At 35.1% G+C, this 13722-nt stretch overlaps 1 protein-coding gene across 12 annotated transcripts in view; it reads left to right on the top strand.

The window, feature by feature from the left end:
- ANKRD17 (ankyrin repeat domain 17) overlaps positions 1-13722 on the top strand; it is a 161837-nt gene that overhangs the window by 84987 nt on the left and 63128 nt on the right. For 4 of the 12 annotated variants that reach the window (XM_032632406.1, XM_032632405.1, XM_032632410.1 and 1 more), the window contains exons 7-15: positions 1632-1726; positions 3665-3902; positions 5258-5449; positions 5806-5939; positions 8124-8211; positions 9524-9651; positions 9904-10047; positions 10587-10689; positions 12183-12935. In XM_032632406.1, the coding sequence (XP_032488297.1) occupies positions 1632-1726; positions 3665-3902; positions 5258-5449; positions 5806-5939; positions 8124-8211; positions 9524-9651; positions 9904-10047; positions 10587-10689; positions 12183-12935 (1875 nt within the window). The remainder of the gene's footprint in view (positions 1-1631; positions 1727-3664; positions 3903-5257; positions 5450-5805; positions 5940-8123; positions 8212-9523; positions 9652-9903; positions 10048-10586; positions 10690-12182; positions 12936-13722) is intronic. The other 8 variants (XM_032632409.1, XM_032632407.1, XM_032632411.1 and 5 more) reach the window with 3 other exon arrangements.

Raw genomic sequence — 13722 nt, 5'->3', positions numbered from 1 at the left:
GAGTGAATGTCTCCTTAAATTTTGCACCCAGGGCTTTGATTCCTTCACCCTTGTGTTGGACCTCCTGTTGTTTTGTTTCATTCTATCAGTACTTCAGAGTGGCCAGGATTTTGTGAGGTCTTTTGGAATAACTTCACTTAAAAAACATGGCTAAAATACTCCTTAGACACATAAGTGACTAAAATTTAAGTTAAATGTAAAAATGTGCTCTAAAGGACTTTTGATTTTTTCGTGTTACAGATAATTCAGATTAAGGGTACTTAGGAAGCACAGCTGAGGTCTCTTACTTCTCCAGTTCTGTTCAGTAGTTACGCAGAGGTTGATCTTCATTGGGAGGGGAGAAATTAAGCCTTGGGGCAGCCTCTCCAGGGCAGGCTGATTGGGTGGCTCTGTCTTACCTTTCCATCAAATACTTTTGAACCCGGAACTAGCTCCATTTTACTACTGAGACCCAGCTGGCCAATGAGCTTTGAGATGGGGCTATATATAACTACTCTTCCCTCTCTCCTATGCTTGTAGCCCCACCCTGCTGAGGTTGGGGCTTGCAGGCTTTCCTTAGAGAAACTGGATATAGAACTGAGCTGGTGGAGAACATCTCTACTACTTCCAAGGATCCATGGACACTCTTACTTTCCCCTATTTCTGGTGAGGTCTCTTAGGATACAGATTGACAAGGAGGAGATGGGGAAGGGATAGAATTCAGGCTGAGACTAAACATTGATGTGGATCTTTGGGAAGGGAGAATGACAGAGAGGAAGGAGAGAGAGTTTGTTAGCAAAAACAAGGTATGGCAGGTTCTACACTTATTCACCAGAGTTAATTTTAACTGTTCATGATTCTGCCATCCACTCCTTCCTCCATTTCCAGTTGACTGAAAATTGACTGCAGCTCATTTCCAGATGAAGTTGGAAAAAAATTAGTCACTTTTCTACTGTTTCTTACATAGTATCTGAAGTCCTTTTTAAAATATAATTTATGTTCATTGTAACTACTCACAAGGTAATCTTTATCTGAACTGAAGCATATGGTTTATTTGAAACTACATAAATATATGTGTGTGTATATATATGTGTGTGTATATATATGTATGTGTATGTATATGTTTATATCTAAATAAATGAATAAATATAAATGGTGTTGTTTCAAGAATATTTTTATATATATGGTTTCCAACTTACAAGCAGGTTGTTCCTAAAATGTCTGTGAGTTAGTTATGGAAGCTTAAAGCTCATTTCCTCATAGAAATAACTTCAATGATGAATATCATCCCAGGCTACTAGTTCACAAAAGCTAATTTAGTCTATAGTATAAATAAAATAACTATGGCATGCCTGGGCCCTAAAAAGGTTGTAGAGGGGATATTCTGGGTGTTGCATTTTAGGGCCACCTTTGCTCACCTACAGCAAGGATTTTAGTAATAGCAGTTTCTAGGGTAACAGGGTAAGGAGTAGAACAGCACAGATCACTTATATAATTTGTGTTGGGCACTTGAGGGTGGCTTGTAGCTAACTTTAGTATTATGGTAATAAATGTATTGCTGTAAGTTAAATACAACTTTTCAAAATATTGTTAATTTTATTTTTGGGGAATAATAAAATATTTTTAAGTAATCTTATAAACTTTTGGTTTAGGACATCTAGAGATGGTGCGATTTCTTTTGGAAGCAGGCGCAGATCAAGAGCATAAAACAGATGAAATGCACACTGCTTTAATGGAGGCTTGCATGGTAAGATTGGTGAAATACATACATGAAATATATTTATATATTAGGTAGAGACAGAGTCAGTGTATAGTGAGTGCCGTTTCCTTGGGTTCAAAGATTCTGTTTATCATGACTTGTGGATCAGAACCTCAGCTATCTGAATTATAAGAGCCAGTCGTGCAGTATTAACTTCTATCAGAGGTGCTTTCTGAAGCTTTGTAGCACTACCTTCATTTTCTTCGTCTCCCATAGTTATACTGGTTTTATGTAATTGGCACAAAAAGTGACTTTTTAAAAGTTGATCAAGGCTATTAAAAATGAGAACATAATCCACAGAGTATGCACATAATACTAAGTAAAACATGTTCATCAAACCCGTAATTTAAAATTTATGAAAAATTTGAAATTAGAATATTATCTGCATTACATAATTCTCCCTCTGTCATTCTCCTTTCCCAAAGATCCCTTTCCAGAGATTTTCCCTTCCCAGAGATCCTCTATCATGGTCTTTTCTCAGCCCTGAATTCCTTTTTTTAAGAACTTTTTTTTTAATTTGTACTTGAGAATACGTAATAATAGTACTCTTAAACTTTTGTATCTCAGTCTATGACTTGTGGCACAGAAATGAATCAGAATAACATTATAGGCAGATTTATGAGAAAAACACACCAAAGATAAAACAGACCCCAAATTTTAAGTTTCTTGTCTCAACTTCCCTTCAGAGAATGATTATTGAAAGGATGTTAACTTTTAATTACTAATTTAAAAAAAATTAGGTAGCCATTTAAGACTTGAGTTATTTTTTGTTTTTCTAATTGCCATACCAGTGTTTGCTTTAGTAAATTATTCTTTTGATTAAACAAATTTTCTGGGAGGGTTTTGAGTTCCCCATCTGTTAAAATAATATCCTTCTCTAGGGTTGTTGTGAGGGTTAAATGACATAATGTGTGTAAGGAACTTAAAACATCCTTGCCACCCCCATTAGAGAAACAAACTATATGTAGATTAAAAAATGAAAGTGGAATATTCTGTAGACCTACTCTACATGCAATATAAGTAAGTGTTATAAGTAGATGAAAGATACTAGTAGGGGCCATACGTTTTGGAGATTTGCTAAGAGACTGAGGTTCTAAACTGGACTTTAAAGGAAATGTAGGAGTTGACTACTTATGGAAGGAGAAAATTCTGAGCTAAAGGAACAGCAAAGTAACCACAGTGATAAGACATTAAAGTTGTGTAATATGGCAAGTACCAAGGCAAAAATGGGCATGACATGTTCAAAAAAAGATGAAATGTCTGTGAGGTAATACAGAAGGAAAAATGTATCAAAGGAAGAAAGAATGGAAAAGTGAGCCTTGGGGTTGCCAATATTTAGGAAAACTGTGAGAAAGGGAGACTGGTAAAGAAGACAGAAGATATTAAGAGAGAACTTCTTTTTCTTTTTCTTAATTTTCACTGGCATTTGATTGTTGAACAACAAAGGAATTACCATGTACATATTGTGTTCCCTTTTCCCATCATGCTCAATTCCCCCACTCCTCTAAAAAGTATTGGATTTTTCTTTCTCTACCTAGCCAAAACTTTGCTTATCCTTAAAGTTTCTATGAAAATCCTACTTTCCCTTTCTAAACTTTATACTTTTAGCATTTAAGCTTATACTATGCAGTGTTGATGTTATCTCACAGTAATCTCTTATGTGCTTACTGTTTTTTTTTCTGATGGTTAATAAGCTTTTTGATTGAAGATATTTTTCTACATATTTTATATCCTCAATTGCTATTTACTACTAGAGTAAACTGAAGATATGTCTTAATTAATGCTTGCTTACTCACCTGTTAAATGTAGATTTATTAATTCTTATTTGAATTGAGATCAGTAAACTTCATTGTATAGCAATTGAGAAGTATTTTTAAAGATTTTTTAATGGTGCTGATTCAGTTTTTTTAATTGCATTGTAATCAGGATGGCCACGTTGAAGTAGCTAGGTTACTTCTTGACAGTGGTGCCCAAGTGAACATGCCTGCTGATTCATTTGAATCACCATTGACTTTGGCTGCATGTGGTGGGCACGTGGAACTTGCGGCTTTACTTATTGAAAGAGGAGCTAGCCTGGAAGAGGTCAATGATGAAGGTTATACACCATTGATGGAAGCTGCTCGTGAAGGACATGAAGAAATGGTGGCGTTACTTTTAGGCCAAGGTAACCAATACCAATCAAGACACTAACACATAAATGTGTAAAATGTAAGATTATGATTTTATAAAATTGAATTTATTTCATTTTTCTAGTAGATTTGTAATGAGGTGCTATCACAAAAACTAAAGATGAAATATTTTCTTTGAAAACAGCTCTCATACTATACTAAATAAAATCAAATGGACTTCTTTACTATTTAAGAGCTTTCAGAGCCATTTTGTGCTGTGTGAATAAAAAGAGAGAGAAGTGGGGGTGGGATAGGGTTGTAGGTTATGTAGGGGCATGTATGAGATTCAGCATTTCTGCAGCTAATATATTGAGAGAATGCCTCTTAGGGCAGAATACCTATTAATAAATATTTGATGTTTCTAGTGTTTCATAAAGTACACTATGGGAAATCTTGCCATAAGGACTAACTTGATGAGAATGCAACAATGCATGTGTAAGAAGCTGTCAAGGAGCTCAGTACACTGTGGGCTTCTCTTTTGGGGAAAGTGAAACAGTTACTTGACTGTATTAAGATACCTTAACTTTAGAAGTAATCTCGCATCTCTATCCATATTGGTAGCCTGGTTTTATATCTCTTTTAGTAGTAAAGGTTTTGTTTGTACAAATTTAGGAGGAATGGCACATTTTAAAAAAACCTTTTACTGAAAGGTAATATTGACTAGAATTTTAAAAGCATAGTTTTTGGAGCAGACTTTCTAGTTTGAATCACAAATCCACTGCTTGCCGATTTTGTAACTTTAGGCAAGTTTCTAACCTTCTGTGCCTCAATTTTGTTGTCTGTAGGGTTGTTGTGAGAATTTATAGATGTGTTTAAAGCTTTTAGAACACTTTGTCATATAGTGTCTGTTAAGTGTTAACTGTGGTGATGGTGGTTGTAGTGATGATGATAATGTTGTTGTGACCTTGGGCAACTTAGTTAATCTCAATTTCCTTAGCTGTAAAAATGGAGCTAACAATAATATGTAAAATGCTTTATTACCTGACAAATAACAGCATATGAAATATTATCTATTATTATTTTCATCAACATCTTTTATCATCATTATTTTGAACCTTTATAACTAGGGGATGTGGTTTATTTTCTAAGGCCTTAAATCACATGACTTGTACCTTCTAGCTAAATAAATCTTATTCCAGCAGTGTACGTCAAATATGGACTAGTGGATGTGGTTTTGATAGTTTTCTTTATTTTTAACTGCCTCCTAGAATAGGGGAGAGGTACTTCATCATTTAGTAAATTAATATAAATGTTCATTTTTGAAGTATAGTTTACTAGGAAATAATCATGTTTTGCTTATCTCTGGAATAAGTTAATGACTTTCTTTAAATAATTAGAATCTTTATTTTAGGAGCAAATATCAATGCACAGACAGAAGAAACTCAAGAAACTGCCTTGACTTTGGCTTGCTGTGGAGGCTTTCTGGAAGTGGCAGACTTTCTAATTAAGGCAGGAGCTGATATAGAACTAGGGTGTTCTACCCCTTTAATGGAAGCTGCTCAAGAGGGTCATTTGGAGTTAGTTAAATACTTATTAGCTGCAGGTAGGCATTTTTGCATTTGGGAGTTTTTTTACATGATTTATTTAAGTAAAAATATTGCAATGCAAATAGCTTTTTTTTGATGTATGATGCACTGAATGTGTATAGAAAAATAATGTGATAAATTTTTTAGTGTATTTTGAATAAATAATTTACCTTATTGCTGTTTGAAATATCTGCAGTTTTAATTTTAAGCAGTAATCTATTTCTAATTTTTTTTCTTTTTTGCTTTTAAAGATGCTGACAGTATTCTCTATTTCTAGAAATGGATAAGGCTGTTTTGTCTAATTTGAGGAGATATGGCTTATCTAGAAGAAATTTCAGTATCCACATTTGTGTCTTATGATTCTTTTATTAAGGCTGTGTATCTAACACTACTGCAGGAGCTAATGTTCATGCAACAACAGCAACAGGGGATACAGCACTAACATACGCCTGTGAAAATGGTCATACCGATGTAGCCGATGTCTTACTTCAGGCAGGAGCAGATCTGGTAAGCTATGTCACTTTCTAAATCTTAATATTTAAAGCTAAGACGAGAAATTAATTGAAAGGAGATTATAGACAAAAGGTATTTCTTTACTTCTGATTTTATGTTGGCCTTTTTGCCATTCTTTATCTCATTTAGTCATATTTTTTTCCTATGCTGTTTGGTGTCCATTCTTATTTTCCTTGTTAGCAGGACTATCCAGTCTACTACTCCTTTTCCCCTACAAAAAAGGGAAAATTTTGTGTTTGATATGTTAATAATTAATCATAATAATTAATACAGATCTTCTCTTAAGTACTTAGCTATTTTTAGAAGCTTTTCTGATCTGTCATAAAAAGGCAAATATGGCTTAGAGGCATTTCACTGTAGTTTAGGAAATAAATTGTACCTATACCATTCAAAGCATTATTAAGTAACGGAGTTAAAAAGATAAGTATTCAGTAAATAATATTTTCCCTCAAATAACTTTTTATTTAGTGAGAAGGATGAAATACTGAGGTCATTTTTTAAAATATTTATTTATTTATTTTGGGCCACATTGGGTCTTCGTTGCTGCACACAGGCTTTCTCTAGTTGCAGCGAGCGGGGGTTACTCTTCGTTGTGGTGCGCAGTCTTCTCATTGCAGTGGCTTCTCTTTTTGCTGAGCACAGGCTCTAGGTGCATGGGCTTCAGTAGTTGTGGCACTCAGGCTCAGTAGTTGTGGCGCACGGGCTTAGTTGCTCCATGGCATGTGGGATCTTCCTGGACCAGGGCTCGAACCCATTTCCCCTGCATTGGCAAGCAGATTCTTAACCACTGTGCCACCAGCGAAGTCCCTACTGAGATCATTTTAAGGTAGATTACAAAGAGATGTCATAGGGAAAGGACAGACAGTAAAAAAGCTCAGAAGAGGTGAAGACGTCATCTGAGATGTTATGTTTGGGGCTGGGTAAGGTTTAGAAAGGTAGATACTTGCGCTGTTGTTACAAAAGAGATACTCCAGTTGGAAGAAATAGTATGAGTACAGCCTGAGAGGCAGGGAAGAAAAAAGCAATTGTGTGTGGGGAAAATAGTCATTCTTCCAGTTTAGCCTGTGAGGGAGTAAGAAAGGTAGGTTTTAGTTAAAACATAAGCACCCGTGTGTTCATGGGGCTGAGATTAATAAGCAAATGTGTTTTCCTGTAGAAGTTCATAGTTTATGACAGAAACTCACATGCAGGCAGAAACAGGCTCCTCAGTTAACTGATTTCTTAACTTTACTTAACTTCTCTTTCCTCATTTATGAAAGGAGAGGGTTAAATTAGATTACTATTGTGGCCTCCTTCAGCTCTGTGTTGGTACAACTCTTGGAGAACTTATGATGCACATTATATTCTAGCTAGTCATGCATATATTCTTCTTATTAGGTTTTGAGCTTCTTCAGCTTAGGAACTAAATTTCCAGTGTTTACTACAGTGACTGTGAAACATACAGCAATGTAATCTTGCTTAGTTAATTGCAATGAAAACAACTTAGTGTATGACTTAAGAGAAGAATCATCAGATGTAAGTGTAAAAAATATTGGCATGTAAAATGCTTTATAAAAGGTGTTTTTTTCTCAAACCTTTATACTGTTAAGATCTGAAAATTTTTCCTGTGCTGATATTCTGAATTGCAAAAATGCAGCTGGTTCTCCATCCTTTTGAAGCCCAGAAATCTCTAGTAATATCTTATAATTGATGGTATTAAATATCACTAGCCTTGTTATTTTTATGTAAGGTAAAATAGAGATAATGGGAAGTCTGTAAAGACAGAGAGTGATATACTTAGAGAAATTCATACACGTAGGATACAAACTTATGGAAAGAAAATCACTTGTAGTGGATTAGGATAATGTTGATAATGTTGATTGTTTGGAGAGGGCTGTGCTAGAGTGCCATTCATTGTTCAAGTTCCACAGTCCTTTTTGTAGACAGAAGGAAAAATTACCCAGATGGATTTAGATGAGGGTGTAACAATCACATGAATATAACCCCATTTCCATAGAACATGTTTCCAATTTGAGATTGTTTAAATTAAAGAATGTATTCCTAGATTTACTTCAAAGCATGTTATTTAATATATTTAGATTCTGAAATTACTTCAGTTCTCTTCCTTTTGATTTTCATGAAAGGGAATAATTGTTCATTAGAAATTAAATATCAAGTAAGTCTGTGGTTTTTAAACAGGAGCATGAATCTGAAGGTGGAAGAACTCCTTTAATGAAAGCTGCAAGAGCTGGTCATGTTTGTACCGTTCAGTTCCTAATTAGTAAAGGTAGGTTTGTGTAAGGCAGTAATTTTTTTCCACAGGTATCTATCCCCTGCCCTTGGGTATTAAGAGATTTACAGGTAAATAACATTTTGGAGGTGTCACGTGGTGGAGGGATGCTACTGAGATTTTTGTGAGTGGGTAGTTGATAAACACCCTGCAACACATAGAACCATTCCAAACTGTGAAGAGTTCTGATACCGAATACCACCCTTGTTAAAAAACATTTCAATACAGAAAAATTTCTCTATGTAAAAAACTTTGAGGGTTTAGATACCTTGAAGTCTTTTCTGTTTATGTAATAATATATCTCAAAACCTGGATTTTTATGTTGTTTCTGCCACTGATTAATTTGAAGGCAGGTCACTTTTCTTCTTTATATTTCCTTGGGCCTAAGTTTCCTTCTTTGTAAAATATAGAGAGGTGGTCATAAATATAGCACCCCCCCCAAAAAATCAAAATTGAAATGGAACAAATATGCCAAAAATGCATTTTCATTCATGGTCATTTATTCTACTTTGAATACCAAAATCCTTAATAACAAAGGTAGCCTAAAGTTTGAAATTGTTTGTAGGTAAAGAAAATAAATCAGAAATAACTTACTGGTCAAAGTATTTTAGGCAATTTGAACACTTCCTTGTGTTATATGTTTATAAATAAGACATAGTATTCTCAAGAATGAAATTATTTTCAGTTATTATCTCCTCTCTTCTTTAATTTTAATGAATCTGATTCCAGTTTCTTCCTGGTATTTTATTTCCATTTCCCACATGCATAGCACGGTGCTCCAAATCAGGGATGAATTCATATTAAGCGGAAAATATACCTGTTTTCATTCTCAGATATTTCCCAATGAAAAAAGATTATACTACTATTACTTACTATTTTTTTGTTAATTCCTTCCATATTTGGCCCATAGAGGGCAGTGTGGTTTATTTTTTATTGGTTTTTAGTCATCTTTCCCACTGAAGATATTAAAATATAGATAAAATTTTATATTTTACTTTCTTAAAACAGTGATTATATTAGGAATAATATATACTTTTATCATTATCTTTTAATGGTTCATACTGAAACATTTATGGATGAAATTATATCATGTTTGTCTGGGATTTGTTTTAGAATAATTCAAGATGGGAGAGGAGAATGGATGTGGGTATATGTGAAATGAGATGGCCATGTTTATAATCATTGAAGCTGGGTAATGGGTATGTGGGGCTTCATTATACTGTTCTCTCTACTCTTCGATTTTGAAGTTTACCATAATTTAAGAAACAACACTCTATTAACATGATTTATCATGCCTTGTCTGTTTTAGGAGCAAATGTGAATAGAACCACAGCTAACAATGACCATACTGTACTGTCCCTGGCTTGTGCAGGGGGTCATCTGGCAGTGGTGGAACTACTTTTGGCTCATGGGGCAGATCCTACTCACCGTTTAAAAGTATGTAACTCAAATGTTTCAGGTAGCATTGTGAATTAATTTTCACTCTTGAGCATAACAAATTATTATCTATAAGTTCCACTTGTATTGGCATTCTAAATGTGTTCATTTTCTTCTGTTTTTGGAGAAAAGTGTTCTTTACTAAACCTAAAACTTTAATGTGTCTGGGGCCTGTTGGCTATATCTTCCTTAATGTTTCTGTAAATTAACTTTAAAAAAAATTTTTTTCCCCTTCCATATTCACTCTTTTAGGATGGCTCGACTATGTTGATAGAAGCAGCAAAAGGTGGTCATACAAGCGTTGTTTGCTACCTTTTGGACTATCCTAATAACTTGCTTTCAGCCCCTCCACCAGATGTCACTCAGTTAACGCCCCCATCCCACGATTTAAATAGGGTAAGCTTCTAAACTAAAGCATTTTATGTTATATCATCTTTTTCCCTTTTTCGGTCATAGCTCAAGATTAAACTAGATTGTTTTTTGTTATAATATGTAGTTCTTTTTATAGATAACGTACTTGATATGGTTAATGAACCTCTGATGTAATATTCAGATTCTAGATTGATATGATTTTGCTTTGCTTTCTTACTGTGGCCAGAATAATCTTTTGATTTCAAAGTTCATTAAAAAAATGTCATGGAGGGAATTCCCTGGTGTCCAGTGGTTGGGACTCAGCGCTTTCACTGCTGGGTCCCGGGTTCAATCCTTGGTCGGGGAACTAAGATCCCATCCCGCAAGCTGTGCAGCATGGCCTGAAAAAAAAGAGTCATGGAAAATAATTTGATACCAACACATTTTAAGTAAATATATCGCCTGAGATTGTCATATGAAAAAATATTTCGAATGGATCTTTGTAACTTATTCTTCATTTAAAGCAAATTATGTAATGGAAGGTGTAGGAAAAGCAGATATATAATCAGTTTCATTTGTCTTAGGCTCCTCGTGTACCAGTTCAAGCACTGCCCATGGTTGTCCCACCTCAGGAGCCTGACAAACCACCTGCCAATGTTGCCACTACTCTTCCCATCAGGAATAAAGGTCAGTTATACTTCTAAAGACTTAACAAGTTGTCCAAGTAAAAATGATAAGATTGCAAAAAAAAACCAAAAACTGGCCATTTAAAATTATTATTCCACAAAAAATGAATTTTACTAGGTCGGCATAATTGAAGATTTTTTTTTTAACAATGAAAAAAGCATGTTATTGGGAGAGAACATAGTTAAGAACACTAATTTGTGCTGGAATCAGAAGTATTAGCAGTAGAAATTCAGATGCTCATCTTTGATGCAATTCTGATTATCCATGATTTCCTCTAATAACTAGTCATTTCTATTCATGTTAAAATGTTAGGCTGCGTATAATTGGGTGACATTTTTGTAAATTACTAAAATTTCTGTAGTGATATGAGGCATAAGATTAATAAGCTAGATCAAAATTAAATTTTATTTTAGAATAACTGGTTTTAATATAGATTTTATATCTGGAATACCTTTTCTCAACCAAGAATTCAAAGTTACTTCAGATACGGTTATTTGTTGCTCTAGAACTCTGAGGTCCATATTTGGTTTGTGGAAGTTACATCATGCATGTTCGTAAGTTATGTCCCAAAAGATTACAGCTACCAGTTTTAATCAGTTTTTCCTTTTAGAAAGTTTTACCTGAGGAACCAATGTGGTTTTAATTTTTTGGTTTTTGGCTACCTATATTATTTTACCAACAAGAATACTAAGTATTTCCACCAGTTCTTTTCAATCACCACTACCAATCTAGAGCCTTGGCACCTTTTTCAGTTGGTATAGCAAGCAAATGATTGCTATACCGATAGCCAGATATGTTTATTCACCTGGCTGTCAGAAGATACAGTGGATGTCATAGTTCAGCATCTTTTCTTCCAGGGAAACTGAATCCCATTTCTCTACTGGCCAGGTAGCTTTGTGAATATGTGAATTTCTATCTTACCTTTATCAGTCTTGGAGATGGTAGGCCCCAACAAAGACATATATTTTAGTTGGATTTTAATTTCCTGGCACTTCTCAGTGGTTTGAGTACTCTTTGTGTGTATGTGTGTGTGTTTAAAAGGCACAGACTATTAAATGTAGAAAAACCTTGACTTAGAGGTTTAAGTGTTCCCTACATCTTAATAATTTAGCATTATTTTTCTGTTCTTATGATAAGTTTTTACATCTTTATGACCAGATGAGGTATCTATCTACACATAGCCTTAGATTTTACTTTAATTGTACCACTTAGATATCACAAACCTGCATCCCTCTATTGTCTAATTTTAACCATGTGATATTTTAAAATTCTGAAATTAATTTCCCAAAGATTACTCTATGCACATAAAATACATACATTTTATATTTATGATAAAGAAGGTGGATTTGTTTTTAACTCCTTAACAGTGCATTTTCACCTTCTATGGATATATTAACTTGGTGCATAACTGTTGGCACTAAACCTCCCAACAGTAACTCTGTAATGAGGATGCCATTCATGTGCACTTCTGAGGGGGTTTCTTTTTCACACAGCTGCTTCTAAACAAAAGTCCAGCAGCCATTTGCCAGCAAACAGCCAGGATGTACAGGGTTACATCACCAATCAGTCTCCAGAGAGCATTGTAGAAGAGGCTCAGGGAAAGTTAACAGAACTGGAACAGAGGATAAAAGAAGCCATAGAAAAGAATGCACAGCTGCAGTCCTTGGAACTGGCTCATGCTGACCAACTTACCAAGGAGAAGATCGAGGAGCTGAACAAAACAAGGGAGGAACAAATTCAGAAGAAACAAAAGATTTTGGAGGAACTACAGAAAGTAGAACGAGAATTACAACTGAAAACTCAGCAGCAGCTAAAAAAGCAGTATCTAGAGGTTAAAGCTCAAAGAATTCAACTTCAGCAGCAGCAGCAACAGTCTTGCCAACATCTGGGACTGCTAACTCCTGTTGGGGTTGGAGAACAGCTTTCCGAGGGAGACTATGCACGGTTACAGCAAGTGGATCCCGTTTTGCTTAAAGATGAACCCCAGCAAACTGCTGCTCAGATGGGTTTTGCACCAGTCCAGCCTCTGGCCATGCCTCAAGCTTTGCCTCTGGCGGCAGGTCCCTTGCCTCCAGGGTCCATCGCAAATCTTACAGAACTGCAAGGAGTGATAGTTGGACAGCCAGTACTGGGCCAAGCACAGTTGGCAGGGCTGGGGCAAGGAATTCTGACAGAAACACAACAAGGGTTAATGGTAGCCAGCCCTGCTCAGACCCTCAATGACACGCTGGATGACATCATGGCAGGTGGGTTATATTGTTATGAGCAGGTATCAAATATGATTTGCTTAAGGCGAGTAAGAGTGTGCCAGAATTTTTTGCCATTACCCAACTTGAGAACTATTTCTGGACTCTTGAACCATGTATATCTTTAGAAATATTAGTTCAATCTCAGACGTTCTCAGATGGATACAGGTCAAATTAAAGATTAGCTTATTCAATGCAAGTGGCTGAAACTTTCTGACTTAGGTGGGTAGGCTGGGAATCTAGGTTTTTCGGTAGTCAGGTTGATGTTTGATTTTTTTGTTTGTTTTTGGTTTTGTTTTTTCTCTTTTAAGTTCAGAATACTGATAAAATTTTGGCTTTTTTGCTTCTGTATTCACACCAGTAAACTGGGAAATTGATAGAAGTTGAAGTGCAAAACTAGTAGTATATATCAGAAAGCTTATTTGTGAACAGAAATACTTTATATCCTAATGGATCAGACTTCAAACCTGATGGATATTAAAAAAAAAAAAAGTAAATACTTTTACAACAATAATAAAGTACCAAACCAAATAAGGTTTGATTATACTGTATGTCAGTGATTTATCCCCTGTGAATGTTCATGTGTAGTTTCTTTCTAATTGTATTATGAGCAGGTGTGGTCCCTTGATAGTATCATAAATGATATATCTTTAAATGGGTAGGCAGAGAAATTTTTTTCCATTTTAATCAGATTCATTGGCAAAAAGAAATATTTTAGGGGTTGTTTTAATGGTTCTAGTTTGGGGTACTTAGTTTTTGTGAGTTCTGTAACAAAGTAGTAGAATGA

This window comes from Phocoena sinus, chromosome 5, assembly GCF_008692025.1.
Source record: "Phocoena sinus isolate mPhoSin1 chromosome 5, mPhoSin1.pri, whole genome shotgun sequence".
In the NCBI taxonomy this organism is placed as follows: domain Eukaryota; kingdom Metazoa; phylum Chordata; class Mammalia; order Artiodactyla; family Phocoenidae; genus Phocoena; species Phocoena sinus.
This window is presented reverse-complemented; position numbering and strand designations above follow the sequence as displayed.